Genomic DNA, 20,325 nt, shown 5'->3' with positions numbered 1-20,325 from the left:
CCCCCATGGGTTTAAGGTACGCAATTTATATTTTGAACGGTGAGTTTAGCACTTGATCTATCTTTAAAAGATAACTGACTTGATCATCGGAGTGCCCCCGGGTAGACGAACCACCGTCGGAATCTCTTCTTTTTGTTGCAGGTCAATCAGGCGCCATCAATTCTGCCAGTACTCTCCAGTTGAATACTGAGTTGGCAGTGTGGTCAGAAATTCACTCACACATCTTTTATACTATAAAATCTTAATACAAGGGATCTAAAAAAAATTCTCCAAAATATAAAGTTTTTTTCTTTTTCTTTTTCCTTTTCTTTTTCTTTTTATTCAATTTTTCTTTGCTTTTTCTCTTTTCAAATTCAGCAACCAAACAAGGGTATATTTATATTTGTATTTGTATTTATTTAGCCATTGCAGCCCTCACACTCACTCAAACCCAAACTCTCGGGAGGAGAAGGAGAAGCTCTGCTGATAAGCATTACAACAGGTCAGTCTCTCTCTCTCTCTCTCTCTCTCTCTCTCTCTCTCTCTAATCCATTCTCGTGTCTAGTTTGTTCTCTCTTCGTCTTGTGATTGGTCTGTGATTTATTGTTTCCCTTCTCTTATCTCTCTGTTCTTCTTTCTTTGCAATCTCTTATGGCTGCCTTTCCTTTTGTGTGTGTGTGCATATATATATATATATATATGCAAGTATGTGTGTGTTAGGTATGTATAGATCCTCACAAGATACAACAAAATCAAGTTTCTCAATCTTTTATATATTTATGTATGTATATAGCTTTTTTACTGTTCTTATCTCCCCCACAATCCCCCAAAATTGACAACAATATGAGAGAGAAAGTAGAACATTAGATCGGATTTAGTATTTGCATGTAATAAGAAGTTTCATACCCCACTGGAAGGAGGGTTAAGAATCTTTCGAAAAGATTGACATTCAGGTTAAACACCTCATCCATAAATATATATAAAACACGATGAGATTGCAATTATACATTTCAATTTTTTGGTTATTTGATAATTGAGGAAAATCATTTAACATCTTTTGAATAAGGAAAATCATTTACCAGTTTTGTATGATTTGATAAATGAGAAAAACGTTTAATAGTTATTGGAAGTGGAAGGCATTTTTGAAAAAAGCGTGACAACGTTCACCCCGAAAGGACTGTACACTTTATATATAATAGAATAGATTGAATACCAAGAGTGTACCCGCAAAGTGTCAAATTCAAAACAAGCAAATCAATTGTTTCTGTTAATTAGGAAAATTTAAACTCTAAAGGCTAACTATTGGGTTTGTAACTATCTATCTATTCTGTTTCCTTCTGTCAATGTAAATAAATGTTTGCGCTATATCTACCATTGAATGTATACTGTGAAACATGACCTGTCCAATATTGTGCTCCACATGCTCTATGAAATGCCCATCATGATCCTACTTTCCATTTAGTTGCTGAAAGATTGATAAAGAGAGAGAGAGAAAAGAGAGAGACTGGAATGAAAGATTGGTATGGTATAGAATGTTATTTGAATAAAGAGGTACACTCTCCGTTATATAGGAGAGAACATTACAAACATCATCATGCCAAAAGTGTATCCACTAACTGAAAGTAAATGCACTAATCTAAAGCCTAAAGCACTAACATAAAATATATTAACAAATATAAAAGTGAAAGTGTGTGGTAGTGGGTTGACAGCTACAAATGCACTATGATGGATATTGTATGTTAACAGCCCTCCGCAAACTCAAGGAGGGTAGGCATCGACCAAGTTGAGTTTGGAAACAAGATCACGGAAGCGCCCAGGAGGATGAGCCTTGGTGAAAATATCAGCAGGTTGATCGGCAGAAGCAATAGGGAGAAGATGAACAGTACCACGTGTAACATACTGTCGAATGAAATGACAATCAATCTCAATATGCTTGGTGCGATCATGAAAAACATCATTGTGAGCAATCTGAATGGCACTCTGATTGTCACAATAAAGAGAGGTAGCGCCAGAAGAGGAAACACTCATATCAGTGAGGAGCCAGCGAAGCCAGAGAAGTTCCTGAGTAGTATCAGCAAGAGCTCGGTATTCAGCTTCGATGCTAGAACGGGCAGTGAGGGATTGTTTCTTGCTACACCAAGTAAGAAGAGAATCCCCTAAGAAGAAACAGAATCCCGTGGTGGAGCGTCGATCCGTAGGATCCCCAGCCCAATTAGCATCAGAAAAGGCACGCAGTTCAAAAGAGGAGGAAGCAGAGCAGTGAAGGCCATGGAACAGAGTGCCTTTGAGGTATCGAAGGATGTGGAGTAGAGCAGTATAGTGGGGAGTGCGAGGAGCCGACATGTACTGACTAACAATGTGAACAGCATAGGCAATGTCAGGACGAGTCACTGTGAGATAGACAAGACTACCGACGAGCTAGCGATAAAGAGTAGCATCATTGAGGAGAGCCCCATCAAGAGGAGTAAGACGAATCTGAGGATCAACTAGAGTAGATGTAGTTTTGCAATCAGTAAGACCAGCACGAGCCAGAAGATCGGATGCATATTTGGCCTGAGATAAATAAGAACCAGTAGAATCATGAGAGACTTCAAGGCCTAAAAAGTAGTTAAGAGTACCAAGGTCTTTCATCTCAAACTGACGGTGGAGAAAACGTTTGAGGTGGAGAATACCAGTTGCATCATTACCAGTGATAATCATATCATCCACATACAGAAGGAGAAGAGTGGTACCATGAGGAGTAGTCCGTATAAAAAGAGCAGAGTCATAGGAGCTAGAGGTGAACCCGAAGTCATGAATGGTAGAACTGAACTTAGCAAACCAAGCGCGGGGTGCTTGCTTGAGGCCATAAAGGGCACGCTGTAGTTTGCAAACCTTATGAGGGGGAAAAGTAGACCCAGGTGGAGGTTGCATGTAGACCTCCTCAAGAAGATTACCATTGAGGAAAGCATTTTTGACATCCATTTGAAAGAGCTCCCAGTGGCAAGCAGCAGCAACAGCCAGTAAACTGCGAACAGAGGTAAGTCGAGCAACAGGGGAGAAGGTTTCCTCATAATCAATCCCATATTCCTGGTTGAAACCCTTGGCAACAAGACGAGCTTTGTAACGTTCAATAGAGCCATCAGAATGAGTCTTGATTTTATAAACCCATTTGCAGCCAATCGCAGTTTTGCCAGGAGGAAGATCAACAAGATCCCAAGTATGAGTTTTGTCCAAGGCTTGAAGTTCATCAGTCATAGCTTGCTGCCAAAGAGGATTAGTACAAGCCTCACGATAGGAGGTAGGTTCATAAGTAGAAAAGGCAGCAGACCCAACAATATAATCACGAAGGTGGATAGGAGGTTGAGTTACCCGGTGTGGTCGACCCGTAGGAGGATCGGTGGGGGGAAGAACCGGTGGAGAAGAAGGTGGTGCAGGGAGAGGGGGACCTTCAGGGAGAGCAGTCTGGTCAGGAGCAGGAGTGAGCAAGGGCGTCTCAATGAAGGAGGAACCTGTATCAGAATCATCAGAGAAGAGATCTATGGAAGGATTAGTAAACAGTACATTAGTGGAAAGTGCAGGTAAGTGAAAGGAGGATAGGGAGGAAAACATTTGGTGCTTCCAAAAAACAACATGGCGGGAGATACAAAGACGTTTAGAGATAGGGTCCCAACAGCGAAAACCTTTATGTTCAATTCCATACCCAAGAAAGCAACAAAGACGAGAACGAGGTTCAAGCTTGGTGTGTTCATGAGATTGAAGGAGAACAAAGAAGGCGGAGCCAAAAACCTGAAGATTAGTATAGGGAGGGAGAGTGCCATGCAAACGTTCAAAGGGAGTTTGATTATGGATGACAGGGGTAGGAGCACAATTGATAGTGTAGACAGCAGTGAGGGCAGCTTCCCCCCAAAAGCTTTCAGGGCAGGAAGAAGAGAGAAGGAGAGCGCGAGTAGTGTCAAGAATATGCCTATGTTTCCGTTCAGCACGGCCATTTTGCTGGGACGTGCCAGCACAGGAACGATGAGGCAGGGTACCATGACTCTGAAGAAAAGAAAGGAAATCTGAATCCCGATATTCCATAGCATTGTCAGAGCGAAAAAGTTTGATGGATTTGGAAAATTGGGTATGGATCATTTAGGCAAATCGATAATAAAGGGTTTTGAGTTCAGACCTAGTTTTCATGAGAAAAATCCAAGTAAACCGGGAAAAATCATCAATAAAAACAACAAAATAACGAGATCCCCCCATAGTAGTAGTAGGGGAGGGGCCCCAAATATCCGAATGTATAAGATCAAAAGGTGCACAGGAAACAGAAGTACTTTTATTGAATAATAAAGCAGGTTGTTTGGCAAGTTGACAGGGTATACAATCGAAAGTATCTGGAATTACATGACCCAATTGTCCACTAGAAACCAAAGACTTTAAGCAATTAATAGAAATATGCCCTAAGCGACAATGCCAAAGATGAAAAGGAGATAATGAGGAAGTAGATACAGGAGCAGCGATCTGAGGGGAGTCAGGAACATGAAGGTGAATGAGCTCATAGAGACGTCCGTGCTTACGGCCGATCCCAATAGTCTGCTCCGTCTGAGGGTCCTGCACCAAACAATGAGTAGCAGAAAAGGTGACAGTTAGACCAAGTTCACATAATTGACCAATAGAGATAAGGTTTAAGGTGAGAGCAGGGATATGATAAACTTGAGGTAAAGATAAAGAAAATGTGGAAACAGTACCAATATGACGGATAGTCATAAGAGAACCATCAGCAGTTTGAATTGAGGGAATGTGAGGAGATGAAGAGATGGAAGAAAATATAGTTGAACTGGAGGTCATATGATTACAACAGGCAGAGTCAAAATACCAAGAAGAGTTACCTGGAATTACAGACAAAGCAGTATAAAGAGGTGTACCAGAAGGGGAGAGAAGGTGTTTGAACATGGCCTCGACATCCGTTGGAGAAAAGAGAGGAGTTGACGGAGCAGGAGACTCAGAAGAACCCTCAGCGGCAGCAGCAGCAGTGTGATGAGACTGATTCCCGGAATGAGACTGATTCCTGAAACGATGAAAGCTCCCCCGAGGAGAACCACCGCGAGAAGAGTGGCTGTTGGAGGATGAGCGGGATGGATTGCGAAAACAATCCTGTTGCAGATGACCAGGACTAACTTTGTTGCAGTATCGGCAGGTTCTGACGGGGCAATTGACCAGGAGATGTGTTGAAGAAAGGCCCCGATTCTGACAGTAGAGGCAGGCAGTGGTCCGCTGGGTGAATGATGGCCGGTACGGAGGAGTGGCAAGAACAGAGTCTACATGATGAGTTTGGAGAGTACCAAGACGAGTTTCCTCTGATAGCAACTCAGAAATAGCTTGTTCCAGAGTGGGCAAGGGATGGCGATGAAGAAGAGAGGCACGTACGGGCTCAAAAGATGAAGTGAGAGCCATGAGAAAGTGCACCAACCTTTGCTGATTTCGATAGGCAGCAAATAAAACGGCATCTTCTCGGTGAGGCCAAGTCGGTTCGGAAAGAGCAAGCTGGTCCCAAACGGAGTACATTTGAGAAAGGAAGTCATTGATGGACTAACTAGATTCTTGGCGCATCCGATGAAGTTGGCTCTGAAGTTGATATTGATGAGCAAGACCAGTAGTCTGGTATCGTTCTTTCAAAAAATCCCAGATGTCTTTTGCAGGAGTAGTGACAGAGTCAAGTTGAAAGCGACCAAACTGAAGACTGATAGAGGTAACAGAAGTATTTCGAAACCAGGTAATGATTTGGTAATTCTTACTGTCCCATTCCTCAAGGCGATCTTCATATGTAGGAGTAGCAGGAGGAACCGTGGTTTCAGCGGTGTCTTTCACCGGTTGGGTTATGTCCCCGGTGATAATTCGCCAGAGCTTCTTTCCTTTGAGGAAGGAAGACATGGCTTGGGCCCATAGAACATAGTTGGAACCATTCAAAATAACGGAGATGGGATGGGAGGCATCATGACGATCCATAATAATAGTTGAGTAGGGCTAAATTGATAGGAATAGACCTGTAGGAGCAAAATTAGGTAAAACAGAGTGTACTAGTGAGTCCGGAAGGTCAAAAATAGCTAAGAAAGGTGGGCTGTGTAGAGATGATGTCAGCAGGATGGAAAATGATGTCAGCGGTGCACGTTAGCAGAGAGGGCGTGCGGCGCACGGTAGCAGAGAGGGCGTGCGGCGTGTAGTAGCAGAATGGCGCACGCGGGTGCACAATAGCGGAACAGCGCACGCGCGGCTCACGGTAGACGAATGGCGCACGCGGGTGCACGGTAGCAGGCGCGGCGCACGAAAGGGCAGAGTGGAAGGCGCGTGTAAGCGTGGCAACGGAAGCAGAGATGCGCCGAGCAAAAGGGCGGCGCGTGAGAGCGCGTGAGAGTGTTTCTGGTGACGGGCTTGGTGCCGTTGGAATCGTAAGGAGATTCCGAGCTGTTTGGTGTAGTTCCACTGTGTACGGGACTAAGAACCAAAATTGAAGAATGCCAGAATTGTATTACTGTGCTCTGATACCATGAAAGATTGATAAAGAGAGAGAGAGAAAAGAGAGAGACTGGAATGAAAGATTGGTATGGTATAGAATGTTATTTGAATAAAGAGGTACACTCTCCGTTATATAGGAGAGAACATTACAAACATCATCATGCCAAAAGTGTATCCACTAACTGAAAGTAAATGCACTAATCTAAAGCCTAAAGCACTAACATAAAATATATTAACAAATATAAAAGTGAAAGTGTGTGGTAGTGGGTTGACAGCTACAAATGCACTATGATGGATATTGTATGTTAACAGTTGCGATCTTTCAAACCCCGGGAGCGCTGACCAATGTGGGTAGTTCATGGTTACTATGGTTTCATTCATGATAAGTATTGATGCATGGGTGCATTTAGTCCATTTACGTATTTAATATTTATATATGTATGAGATCCGTTTATGTTTTTTTTTTTTTAAATAAATATTTATCAACTCGTATAACTATTCCACTGCCCTCTGTTACTTCTCCCTTCTAAGCATGTCCTACTCTCCCTGTAGTACATCTCCCTATTCTAACCATTATTCTATCCTCGTGGGAATTACCATATAAGATAACAAGAATTTTTTTTTTTTTCTGGAAATACACAAATTGGCACATAATAGGATAGATGTAGTTGAACATGAAACCTTGGAGTTTTTTTCAAGTTCGATAGTATTGTTTTTTTTTACATCAGAAATATTTTTACTTTGGTATCCATTGTATAGTTTGTCTTGCTTCACTTTTGACACCTAATCTTAACTTCAGTTCTTATTGACACTAAAACTATGAGTCCATTGTTTGTACCATTCTCATTTAAAAAATAAAAATAAAAATAAAGAATTACATTCTAATCTATTAGAAATATCAATGCACTTGTGGCAATATTGACATATAGCTGTTTTACCAGAATTTATGATTTGCATACTTTTAGGTGCCCTCAAAAGGTATAGTTCGGTTTGATTTGTCGCTGAAACAAAATTTGTTTTTTTCCCTGTAGGTCACTGGATGTGGCATTATCAAACTCTTCTCTTGTCCGTCGAGTGGAATTCTGAATCATCAACCTGAAACCTCTCTTTTCGATTGGTATCATAGCATCTTTGTTGCTTGTTTGCTGTAGTAACCTAATTGGGTCTTGGAAGATATGTCAATGGCGATGCATATGCCTAGCAAAAATGACGAATGGAGACCCCCATTGTTTGATGGTTCAAATTATGCATGTTGGCAAGCTCGCATGAAGACGTTCCTGTGGTCTTACCGTGTTTGGTTATGGTTTGAAATTGGATGTGGACCTCCTCCGGTGTTAGACCCTAGTGGTAAATATAACCCTAGATCTTGTAATGACTGGGATGAATCAGACTCTGAAAATATTGGCTGGAATGCTAAGGCACTAAATGCGATTTTCTGTGCTGTTACCCCTAGTGTGTTTTGGAAGATCTCTAATTGTGGTACGGCCAAGGATGCTTGGGACACTATTAAAGTTAATTATGAGGAAACACTCTGCGTAAAAAACTTAAAACTTCAAGCCCTAGCCACAAAGTTTGAAGAATGTAGAATGCGGAAGTCAGAAACTTTTGATGAGTTTTATGATAGGCTTAGTGACATTGTCAATTCTAGGTGCAACTATGGGGAACTGATAAGTGAGTCTGAAATTGTAAGGAAGGTCCTTAGGTCTCTCCCTGAACGATTTAGGTTTAAGGTCATTGCTATAGAGGAGTGTAAGGATATTTGTTCCATGAGAATTGAGGATTTAGTAACATCCCTCGGAACCTATGAGTTGAACACGTTTCCACCGAAGAGCATAGATTTCAAAACCGTTGGGGAGGATGATGTTACATCTAGTGATGATGAACTAAGTGAGGAAGACCTAGCTAAATTGTTTAAGGAATTTAAAAAATTCCTCAAGCTCGAAAAGGGTAAAACTTCCACATCTTCTAGGAAGGGTGAAAACTCAAGGTCTAATCAGATTAAGAGTTACAAGAAGTCTGACTCTGGTAGAGGTAGGAAACCCCAAGTTATCCAATGTTATGAGTGTCACGGCTTTGGTCACATAGCTAAGGACTGTGCTAATAAGAAAAGGACTAAGGCTAAGGAGAAGAAGGTAGCCACATGGGATGACACTGAGTCTAGTGAGGGAGAATTGTTTTTCCTGTCTTCAGGTTCCTATTGTTGGATTTATTTTTTTTTTTGGATGTTTTTTGCTTTTCATGATTGTTGGAACGTGTGCTTTAATGTTAATTATCTTTATCAATTCACTATACGTTTCACTAGGTATTCTTGTTTGATTGTTTTGATATGGATTATCCTGGATTTTCCGTCACTCGCACATCTGCTGCAATGAAGACATCTACAACTTTGTGATGCTGTTGAACGTTTCTCTTAGTGGAAAAGAATGGGGTCAATGAAGACATCTTCTGCAATCTGTTTGGATTGCTTTTTTTTTTTTTTCTTTCTTTCTTTGCTTTGTAGTTCTCTTTTTTACCTTTTGAACTTTGTAGTTTCCTGCTTTTATCTATGAAAGAAGCTCTGTTCTTGCAAAAAAAGGGGACAAAACACTGGTTCTGAGAGAAGGAACCTTCATAGAGAACAATGACTGGTAACAAAATAGTCATCTACCCCTTGGTGACCTAGTGGTCAGTGGTCACATGTTCGAGTCGCGGAAACAGTCTCTCCGTTTGTTAGGGTAAGGCTGTGTATGTCGACCCTTTTCAAGATCTTGCTTTAGCAAGAGTTTCGTGCAGTGGGTATGTCCCCCTTTCATTTAAAATATATATATGGAAAATGACTGGTAGCTCGAAAAAAGTGGCCCGATTTTGGCTCGAATCGCAAAACGACGTCATTTTGCGATTCTTTTTTTTTTTTTTCCTTTTCTTTCTTTCTTTTCTTCTTCTTCTTCGTTGAACACAGGAGAAGAACAGAGGGGAAGAGGAGAAGAGAGGGAGAAAGAGAGAGGAGAGGAGAGAAGGGCCCCTCCTGTGCCTCCGCCGGCGCCGATTGTCGCAGCATCTCCGATCGTTGCAGCAGCAGCTCCAATCGTTGCAGCCTCGCCTTCGGCCCCACCTCCTCCAGCCCGATTTTGATAGCCTCCTCCCCTCCAGTTCTCCTTATTCCTCCTCTTTCCTCCTTCTTCTTCTTCTTCTCCTCCGAATTCGAGCCAAATTCGAGCCTCCGAATTCAAGCTACGAATCGGAGTCGTATATATATATATATATATTAATTTTTTTTTTTAAACAAAAGATCTACATACATATAAAGACTATTGAAGCAGATCATTAGGGAAATTAAATCTCATGGAGTTCAATTTCAATTCCAGTTCAAGTAACTCACGAACCCATAAGGGAGGATTGCACAGTAATGTACATTTAATTTTTTCAAGACTAGAGAGCAATGCATCCCAACAATTTAATAATGTTGTTTGTTATCCAATTTTCATATGAGTAATCATTCATCCCCCCTTTTCCCCCACCCCTTTTGACCTCCTCTCTCTCTCATTGGTTACCTTTTCTTTTTCTTTTTCTTTTTTTTCCTGCTCCACCAATCACCTCCTGCCACGTGGCAAAGGGGGGGGGTGAGGGGTGACCCCCAAAAGGGGATCCCAAGCATTATTCTTTTCATATATAGAAAACAATGTTTTTATCTCGGTAAGAAATTTAAGCAAAAATGTTAAAATATAAACGAATTTGGTAAATTAGTGGCACATTGGAATGGCTAAAATGGTGTGAAGAGATGTGAGAAAAAAAACAAGTAAAAACAAAAAAATATTTGCAAGTCCACCTTGACAAATCTTTTTTTTTATTATTTTTGAATCACAAATACTGCGCCCATAATATTAGGAATAAGATTGCAAAAGTCTTGCCTTCTCTAAATCTTTGTTTTAACATGACCCTCTCACTCCAACTTGCTGTTTTGTGAAAATAAAAACAGTTTTAAAATGAAATTTTGTTTTTAATTTTTCAAATTTTATAAAAACAGAACAAAATTGTTATCAGAAGGGCTGAGTGAACCCCTCTACATGTACGGTTACTAAAATACTAAATTATATTATATGGAGAAATTGGGAAGCAAGGGGTGAACTTCTCTTCTTCTGTAGAAATAAACTTAGACATAGCCGAGTTCAAATTGTCTATCAGGTAAGGTCTATAGATGGTATTTTATGTTCTCATTCTTCATTTCCTAATACAACTCAAATCTGGGAAAATGCAACAAAATATCCAAAAGAGGAAAATGTTCCTCAGTGCCTCCTCGTTTTCGATTCGCTTTTGGAAAGCGTCGTCCCTGAAAGCTTGTTGATCTCATAGAGTAGTCCAGCAGAGAACAATAAGCTGCAATGGGTTACAAAAACATCAGTATAGCATCATAAGCAAAAACTCGGTTTTAAAAGCTCCCATTGAGCACTACTACGAAAATTTGAAGTATTTGATGAGAGCATAACAATCCACAACCCTATTTTCTCAAGCTCAAATTAAATTTTCTTATGTTTCTTGGAGATAAAATTGATTTAAAGAAATGATGCTAAACAAATAAACAAACAAAAAAGCACAGATGATCCAGTATAAACCGGCTAAATGGAAATCCTTAACGCCATCTCTCTGCTTCTGCATACCTGACACAAAACCTGTAATATTCAAAGGTAATACAACTCTGTTCCTTATAAATACCCTATAATGAGAAACTGCGAAGTTTTGAGTCATTTTCCCGACTAGCTGGAACCAATCTTCCATCCTAGAAGAAGTTAATATGCAGTTAAGACTATCCACTTCAGACCATTCTCGAGAATGGTGGTTGAGTTCTTCCCAGCAACACACGTTACTGGATCAAAATTCATCTAACCATTTAAGTAGAGACGTCATCAACAGAAGCACTCCAAATACAAAGAGCAAATGGGAAGAAACAAAATGAAATAAAACAACCTCCAAATTTGTCCATGGGGAAAGCATCATCCAATTGAAATTTAAAGACTCTTGTCGAGGAATGAATCATAGACTTTCCTTTCTTATCAGGAACCTACCATGTGCTATCAAACTCTTCATTCCCCCATTAATGACAGAAACAGAGATAATATAGATAAAATGAGAACCGCACATGTATATCCTAATTGGGGTGTCTCTCACTATACCACCATTTCTTCTAAAACCTCACCTTTCTCCATTGACACAAGTCAAAGGTTGACTTGCTTCTATCAACATATGCTAAGATTAGGAAACACCTAAAGGAGATGCTTGCTTCTCTAACAAGAAAGATGTACATTTACAATCATATTCATCAAATGCTAGACATGTATAACCCACCCCAGAAAAAAAAAGGTGAAGATGCAAAAAATACTCATAATTCAGATTACCAAGAACATCATGAATTCCTAACTATTTAATGCACCATGTCTTCCTATACTATAATATGCCAACACATCACAAAGTAAAAAGAGAGCAAAACTCGAATTAACCCTAAAGATTAAAATACCTCTATATCAATTATCAATTAACCAAAATATATGGCCGATAAACATCAGCACAATTTGGGCAGCAAACTTATGGTCTTCAAGATGGGGGATTTCGTCAAAACCCCATTAGAATAAAATTTTAATGCATTAAGGACAAGCACAAAAAATTTTCCTTGAAAAGTCCAACAAATATTGCTATTATCAAAATATTAAACTTTAAAATAATATAACTTTTGATGTAAATGTCGGCTTTTAATATTTCTAGAATTCTCTCATCACCCATTTAATGAGACTTAAGGCTTGATTTTGATTTCGTTTGGTTTGGTTAGAATTCTCTCATTAAGATCTATCAAATAAGATCCATGTTGACTATGAAATTCTTTTTTAAAAAAAATTTATTACCGTTAAAATTAATGTAAACAGTAACAGTAACATGCAAAGTTTTTAAAGGCGAATGAGTATCTCGAGACGTTTTACCCCTCATGAGGTGAGGCGTAAGCCTCAGGGCGCTGAGGCGTAAGCATTTCAAATCTCAAAATTTTAATATTTAGTGAATAAATTAAATATATTAAAATAGTAAAAAAATAAAAACAAAATTAAATATAAAGATGTAAATACTTTTTGCTTGAAGGCGTTGAACATTTTACTGCATAGAAGGAAGTTTTCATTCACTGAAAGTGAAATTGATATTCTTAACTTGAGTGATTGAGCTTCTCACTTGACCATTAAATGTGATTTTTCTTGGTTGATCATTTACTTAATTTTTCCTGGTGATTATAGTTGTAAAAAGGGATTTTTTTTATTTTTTTTTTAAATTTTTTTTATTTTTTTTATTTTTTTATTTTTATGTTTAAACAATCTAATAGACTAACAAAAACCCAAGGCAACCCCTGTATGCGCGTACTCCTCACATCCTTATACGCAAAAAGCGTACAAAGCGCACCTAAGGCACATGTCTCAAACTGTGATGCGTAAGTCTTTGGAGAGTAATGCCTAAAAATCAAAGTCTTGATGCATTTTACCTTAACCTCGAGGCGAGCCTCAGGAAAGCCTTTTAAAACTGTTATTCTGTCTTACAATAACATGTTATTCTGTTTAACAATTATTCTATTTGACAGTAATATGTTACTCTGTCTCACAGTAACATGTTATTCTGGTTCACAGTAACATGTTATTCTGACAATATTGTGCAAGAAAGAAAAAAAAAAGAAGATATTTTACTTTGTCACTGCTCAATTATGTGCTCCGTAGGGAGTTTATGAAAAAAAATAAATTGGACTGTCCTTTACACCAAACTAGGGTCCAATGGAGGGGTTTTGATTAAATTTCTCCTTTAAGATTTCATGTAGGGCAATGCATCTATGTCATGGCTACTTCTCATAGCTTTATGTGGCTTTCCAAATCTTTCCTTTCACTTTGAAAACAAAGATGACATCCCACATTAATCATGATGGGAGCCATACCAATTAGTAACAAAATTTATCATTTTCCTTCCCTACACATACATAATATATATTTTCATATTTTTCCTGAAACATAAAAATTACAATAAAAACAATTCAAGCATGAATCACAAGCATTACCATGTTGTGATACAAACTCGATGAACAGTGCCTGCAGCAATAAGGGCAACTAACTCTGCAAATATAACTGCAAAGGGAGAAAACAAAACAATAACAACGTTATCTTATTTAAATGCTTTAATCCTTTATTAAATAGCCAATGCCGTAAACTAACTAGCATGTCCCTGCCATTGAGTATATTCAAGTGGCTAGATCCCCACCAGCCACCATTGGTTGAGGAAGTGGTGGTCTTAAGAAAGTGTTAATATTGATATATTATTGATTGATATGTTGTTATTTTTTGTCTATTACAAATGGTTCCTTATATAGATGTAGGTGTAGTGGATGGTGTGTAGTGGATAGTGATAGTGGTGTAGTGGGTTAGGTTTAGTGGAGTAGGTGAGGTGGTAGTGGTGTAGTGGGTTAGGTTTAGTGGAGTAGGTGAGGTGGTAGTGGTGGTAGGTGATGGTAAATTCTAATAGCCCCCGGCAAACTCAAGGAGGATAGAAACTAACCAACTTGAGTTTGAAGAGAGGAACAAAACAAGAAAATACATAAAAAAAGGATAGGAGACACTGTATGGTCGTGTCAGACCGTTGGTGAAGACACTGTATGGTGGTGTCATAACGTTGTAGAGGACACTGTATGGTGGTGTCATAACGTTGTAGATGACACTGTATGGGGGTGTCATAACGTGGTAGAGGACACTGTATGGTGGTGTCAGACCGATGTAGAAGACAGTTTATGGGGTCATGTCGGACCGTTGTAGAAGACAGTTTATGGGGTCATGTCGTACCCTTGTAGAAACTAACCGGAATCAATGTCGGGACAGTTTACAGAATCTTGTCGGACCCTTGAAGTAGCTAACCGGAATCAATGTCGGGACAGTTTACAGAGTCTTGTCGGACCCCTAAAAAGTCGCACCCTCAAAAGGTGTGCCCAATCTGTTAAAAGGCGTCCCTCAAAAAGCGTGTCCAATCCATAAAAAGGCGTGCCATCAAAAGGCGTGCCATCAAAAGACGTGCCATCAAAAGGCGCGCCCATTTTGTCTTCGAGCGCCGAGCGGCGCATGATGCGCGTGTCTGCCTCTTCGTCAGGGTCTTTATAAACTGAGGCGGAGGCGGTGCTTGAGGCAGAAAAAAAAACTTTGTGAAAAAAATTCTGAAAAAACTCTTCATTTTCTGAGAGAGATATTCGTTTTCGGAGAGATTGTCTCTAAGAGCTGCAAATCTTGAAACACTCGGTAACCAACCCTTCTCTAAAAAACTCAGCAACCCATAACATGGCCTCTTCTTCCCGTCCAGCTAACCAGAACATGGCCTCCTCTTCCCGTGGGCTGCTTACGCTCTTTCCAGAACTGAATGAGTCCACAAGAGAAATAACTGGTGTGGTGGCCAGTGAACCTCAACCAAACACCTCTGGTTTTGCTCCGTTGAACTTTCCGATGCGGTCGGTGGAGCAAAAAATGGCGGTGCAAACTGATATTGAGGCCAATCAGTATACTCTGAAGTCATGCGTGGAAACCATGACTGCGGTCACAAATTTGTCGCACCGGCTGCAGAGCAGGACAAATGAGGTGCAACAGTTAAACTCCCAGCTGGCTCTGCTCCAACGCATGTATAAGGATGCGCGAGCAGAGATTAGTGTGCTAAAGGCGGAAAATAAGGAGCTGAAGCGGAAGGCCACCGTTATGTTCCGATTTGGAGGGCCGCCATATGCTGCAGTGGAGGAGTATGGGGGAGTGAACGTGCTCGGCGGCGTGGAAAACACGGAGGCAGCACCGTCAAGGGTCGCCCAGGACGGAGGCAAGAAGAAGAGACCGGCGGCAGAGTAGAGAAAAAAAAATCCCGCCTGTGGATGTGGTTGTTTTGTTTGTGGTGTTGTTGTTTTTTTTTTTTTTTTTTTTTGGATGTAAAATTGTGAACGGAGGGAACCCCGACATGAATAAAAGGAGTGTGGTGTGCAAGTTCGTCGTCTGCCTGTTTTGTTTTTTTTGTTTTTTTTTTTTTTTTTTTTTTTTTTTTTTTTTTTTTTTTTAAGAATAATAATAATAATAATAAGAGGGGACAAGCCCACATGGGTGGCTTGCAAACTATATGCTGGGTATAATCAAAACCGTGGGCGTGAAAGTGAGAGAGAGAGAGAAGAGGATGATGGTGTGTGCAATAAAATACAATAAACATAGATATATATATATAGAGATATATTAAAATAAGAGAAGAGGATGATGGTCTGAGTGGGATGTTGGGTGGAGATTGGTTTAAAAAATAAAAAAAGGGTATGGGTATGTGCAAAAGGTGGTGGCTGTTGGTGTCATCAAGAGTGTTAAGCAGAAGCACGAGCCTTTGGCAGCTCACCATGGCACAGTCTCTGCACTTTCTACTGGGTTCTTAGTCGACACAAATCTGGAAACTTCAATTCCCTTCACTTATAGACCACCTCCAGCACCTTTGCGGTATGATGCAAATCTGAGACATCCTCGAACTCCACCAAGCAATCAAGAAAGTTGTGGCAACAAGAATGATGCTGCAGTGCACACAACAGAACCATGGAAACATCGGATAATGACCTCAAGGGATCCGACTGCAAAATGCAAACGGATACTGAACTTGACCCATCAAAGGATCTGGAGGTGGAACTTGAGAAGTCCGGTGAACTTAAAAAATCCGGTGAACAAGAAGAAAAGGATGAAGAATGGAAGAGCCACTAAATCTGGGTACACTGGGTACGATTCATAGTGTTTGGAGGATCCAGAGGGTCCATAGGCGGCCTCTCATGCCGAAGAATCTGCGATGGTGCCGGCAGTGTGTGTGTCTAGTCGTTGTTCAGAGTGAAGGGACTCCAGCCGGCAGTGTGTGTGGTAGATGAAGACGACCGAGACGGTGGTGTATAGGAGGACAAGTGAGAGGAAGGGCAGTGGTGGTGGACTCGAAGAAATTTCAAGGTATGTGTAAAAAATTCTAGCGAATTAGGTTGAGGTCCGGCGGGCGGCTAAGGTGAGGTTACCGCCCGCCGGAGAAGCGAAAATACTAGGTTCTAAACCTGCTCTGATACCATGTTAATATTGATATATTATTGATTGATATGTTGTTATTTTTTGTCTATTACAAATGGTTCCTTATATAGATGTAGGTGTAGTGGATGGTGTGTAGTGGATGGTGATAGTGGTGTAGTGGGTTAGGTTTAGTGGAGTAGGTGAGGTGGTAGTGGTGTAGTGGGTTAGGTTTAGTGGAGTAGGTGAGGTGGTAGTGGTGGTAGGTGATGGTAAATTCTAACAGAAAGCTATTCATAAAGGTAGTCTCCTTCTCGGTCAATGCACTGTGCACAATTTAATCCATTTGTCCCTCAATAAAAGTGGCATGTGCATGATTGAGTGTCTAGTCTACTATTTGTACTGAGACTTCAGAAAAAAGGGCATGAAATAAGAAGTTGAATTCGAAACTCAAGAAAACCAGTACGATATGCTAAATTTACATAAATAATAAATTCATCTTTTGGTCATTTAATAGAGAATATCAGAAAGAAAAAAGTCAGTTTGCCCTTACCAGCACCCCACCCAGTCTTGATGCCAATGGTTTCTTGATAATTCCCAATGAACTGCAAGAGATGCACTTAAGTGAGAGCAAAAAACCATACACAGCTCAATATCATTACAGATATGTGGTTGAGAAATTAAATCATATATTGTTTATAATGTAGGACTTTGGCAAACTAAGAGACCAAGGAACATAAACAGCTGATAATGCAAAGACAAACAACGAAGTATGTAATATGAAACATCACTAAACTAACAAATTATAGTGATTAACAACTATTAGATGCATGTATTACTTACTAGCATGAAATGTATTCAAGTGCATAATAAAATCTGAGAGGCTCTTAAATAATTTCTTACGAAAGGCCAAAGAAAATGAACTAAAGAAACATTGGATCTAATAAGTACTTGGAAAGAGGCCACAGACACAGCTACTATTTACTCAACTATTTAATTGCAGCAACTGACAACAAAGGGCGGCACATAGAACTTCAATTCCCAATTCTTTCATAAAAATAATGATTATTACAGAGATTGGTTGTCATGCAAGAAGTCAAGTAAAATTTCCTTCACCACATGTAGTTGGAAATATATTACAAAGGGAATACCAATATTAAATATTAAAAATGATCAAAACATATAGCATTTGACTGAAATATCTAGCTTCCAATGAATGGGATAGATGTAAAAAAAAATAGTTTAATGCTAGACCCTATAAGGGGTGGGGGTAGGAAATGTTCAAACAGTGCAAGGCAATAAAATTATCAAAAAACGAAAATAGACAATGAAGTTAATATTATTAGAATACCAACCTTTATGTATCAATGCAATAATCAAACATAAGAATGAACAAGTGATTGAAAAGCATTTTAGAATACCACAATCAGAAGCATTTTAACTCACTGTAAGCAACATAACAAATAGGAGAGAACTGGTAAACCCTCCAAGAATAGTGAATAACTCTGTTGATGCCAACTTCCCTCTATACATTTCTTGCAGTGAGAGAATGATGATGAATAGAAGGAGAGAATATAACATGGAACTCCCCGTTCCTGCCATGGACTTCAGGTTGTACAAAAAAACAAATCATTAGATTAAATTGTTAACTATTAAGAACAACAACAATAAGAAGTAATTGTAACAATCACTATTCACAAGCTCATGGATGACTACTATCAGAATAAATTATGAAAGAAAGAATGATGCAAGTTCAGCACAACTTATTGATTAAAGAAAGGCTATAAGCTTGCTTGCATGACCCGTGGCAGTTTGAGGACCCCCCCCAAAAAAAAGAGTTTATTTGAAGCTAAAAGTAGGGGTGAGCATGGTCCGGATTGGATCGAATTGGGGTAAAATCAAGACCAATCTGTTATCTACGGTTCTTGAAAAATTGGATCCAATCTAATCCGTTTAAATCATGGAACCAATCCGAACCAATCCGAACCAATCCATTTAAATACGGATTGGATCGGTTTAGAACCATAAATTCACATAATTAAATAACAAAAAAATATATATAACACTTTAATTTTATAAAAATATAAACATAGCGCTATATTAGTTCCACAATAGCAACATATATTTCTATAATAGTGACATACTGTTCTAGAATTTAAACAACCATAAGAAAACTAGTTTCAACATAAATATTTAGACCATTACAAATTAAAATTAAAAACTAACAAACAAACAAAAGTAATAAAAGAAGATGTTATACGGTTTTATGTTTGAGTTTAGATTTTATATAGAATAAGAGAAGATACTATGGGGGAGGATATATAATAAAAATATATCCTATTTGTATACGGTCCGGATTGGTTCCAATCTGGAACCGTGGGGTTCAATCCGGAACCAATCCGTGTACTACGGATTTTTAAATCTTCAATCCAGAACCGAACTGCGGATTCAAAAAATCAATCCAAACCTATCGGATTGGACTGGACTGGATCGGATTACGGATTTCACAGATTCCTTACTCAGCCCTAGCTAAAAGGTTTCATTTTTTAACAAGAAAAATCTACAGCCATTGTCACCAAGCTCTCCTCTGTTGTGGTACCATGCATTGCCAGGCCCGTCTACGTCCCTTCTGTCCAACTCTGCATCGGGTAGGGACTGTTATAGTTGCGTCAAGGCAGAGTTGCCAACCTTTGGTTGCCCCCTCGTACCCCTTTCTATTTACCTGTAGACGCTGGGTTTGCAATTCATCTTAAACTACAATCATTATGTATAGTTCCTTAATACCTCAAATTTGTTCATCTCTTGTTAGGAGGTGTCAAGTGAAGTAAGCAACAACCGTCTTAGATGTACTAACAGCAAACCCAACTCATAACTGCTTGTAGCAAAACCCTACCTCCATTTGGTTGCTGACAAAACAGATCAAAAAGGGAAATAAGAACAGAATTCAACTCCCATGCTTTCTGTTCTGTTTTTTCTTGTCTCTGATCACAAAATTGAAAAGGGTCTTGCTAACAAGATCCCCCAAGACGCTTTTCACCAATTTCAAATAATCTTTTCACAATTTCTAAAACACTTTTAACACAAATTCTGATACAATACACTGCCCAGTGGCATTTGTTAGCAACAAGTGAAAAACATAAGCATCAAAGTTTCAATTTTTTCAATTTTTCACTGCATTTTAAGAGCAATCAAACGAATACTGAACAACGAAATCAGGACTTTTCCAATGCTAATTCATTAGATTTGCTCATAGATCGATGAAATCTATACGTATACTCTATATGTGTGCGTATATATATATATATATATATAGAGAGAGAGAGAGAGAGAAAGAAAGGATCGGAAACATACCTCCGAACCAGTTGTTGTCACTATTCGCTGCTCCGGTGGATTTCGATCTCCTGAGAAAGAATGGGAATGGGGGTTCTATAATTATAGGCTTCCAGTGTTTTTAGCGTGAGGACAATTTTGTTATTTTTGTTAAAGAAAAAGGACAATTATGTCAAATCGCCTTTGCAATAAAAATAAAAATAAAAATAAAAAGTGTAAATTACAGTAACCTCCCACAAAATTTGGAGAGTTTTACAAATTTTACATGATTATTACACTTAGGTCCGTGTGTGAAGTGTGATTTTTAGCTACAAAAATTTTTTAAAAAAATTATTATAAATTAGTACATAATTTTTTTTTGTTTGCATGTTTTTTTATAAAAAATTAAAAAATTAACTAATAAAATAGTCAATTTTTAAATGGACCTTAGTCTTTTTTATGGATAATTTTATTTTCTCATATCAATTTCTCTTAATGCATACCTTTTTTTTTTTTTTTATCAGGAAAGAAAAATTTC

The 20,325-nt window shown here is 39.0% G+C and overlaps 2 protein-coding genes across 5 annotated transcripts; one reads left to right on the top strand and one right to left on the bottom strand.

Annotated features, from left to right (window-relative positions):
* Positions 1 to 407: 407 nt before the first annotated feature.
* On the top strand, positions 408 to 9,030 carry LOC114288439 (uncharacterized). The gene is made up of 2 exons (XM_028231943.2): positions 408 to 481; positions 7,488 to 9,030. The coding sequence occupies exon 2, from the start codon at positions 7,632 to 7,634 to the stop codon at positions 8,826 to 8,828; it is 1,197 nt and encodes a 398-aa protein (XP_028087744.2). The 5' UTR covers positions 408 to 481; positions 7,488 to 7,631; the 3' UTR covers positions 8,829 to 9,030.
* Positions 9,031 to 10,519: 1,489 nt separating this feature from the next.
* Positions 10,520 to 19,957, bottom strand: LOC114288438 (uncharacterized). Of its 4 annotated transcripts, XM_028231940.2 has the most exons (6): positions 19,830 to 19,925; positions 19,263 to 19,384; positions 17,925 to 18,083; positions 17,032 to 17,083; positions 13,508 to 13,574; positions 10,520 to 10,809 (listed from the first exon to the last, which is right to left on the bottom strand). In XM_028231940.2, exons 2-6 carry the CDS (start codon positions 19,275 to 19,277, stop codon positions 10,719 to 10,721), a joined length of 384 nt encoding a protein of 127 aa, XP_028087741.1. In that variant the 5' UTR covers positions 19,278 to 19,384; positions 19,830 to 19,925; the 3' UTR covers positions 10,520 to 10,718. The 4 variants fall into 4 exon arrangements, with proteins under 4 accessions (XP_028087741.1, XP_028087743.1, XP_028087742.1 ...); XM_028231942.2 differs by lacking the exon at positions 19,263 to 19,384 and having other exon boundaries at positions 19,830 to 19,957; XM_028231941.2 differs by lacking the exon at positions 13,508 to 13,574 and having other exon boundaries at positions 19,830 to 19,921.
* Between the last annotated feature and the right edge of the window lie 368 nt (positions 19,958 to 20,325).

The sequence above is a fragment of the Camellia sinensis genome, chromosome 6 (genome assembly GCF_055761805.1).
Source record: "Camellia sinensis isolate YWXY chromosome 6, ASM5576180v1, whole genome shotgun sequence".
Classification (NCBI taxonomy): Eukaryota; Viridiplantae; Streptophyta; class Magnoliopsida; order Ericales; family Theaceae; genus Camellia; species Camellia sinensis.
This window is presented reverse-complemented; position numbering and strand designations above follow the sequence as displayed.

Excerpts from the sequence above, each read along its gene's own strand:
- LOC114288439 (XM_028231943.2), top strand. The coding sequence starts at position 7,632 with ATGTCAATGGCGATGCATATGCCTAGCAAAAATGACGAATGGAGACCC.
- LOC114288438 (XM_028231940.2), bottom strand. Across the intron at positions 17,084-17,924 it reads TATTTGTTATGTTGCTTACA|TTCATTGGGAATTATCAAGA; the intron begins GTGAGTTAAAAT and ends CATCTCTTGCAG. Across the intron at positions 13,575-17,031 it reads CAAGACTGGGTGGGGTGCTG|TTATATTTGCAGAGTTAGTT; the intron begins GTAAGGGCAAAC and ends CTCCCTTTGCAG.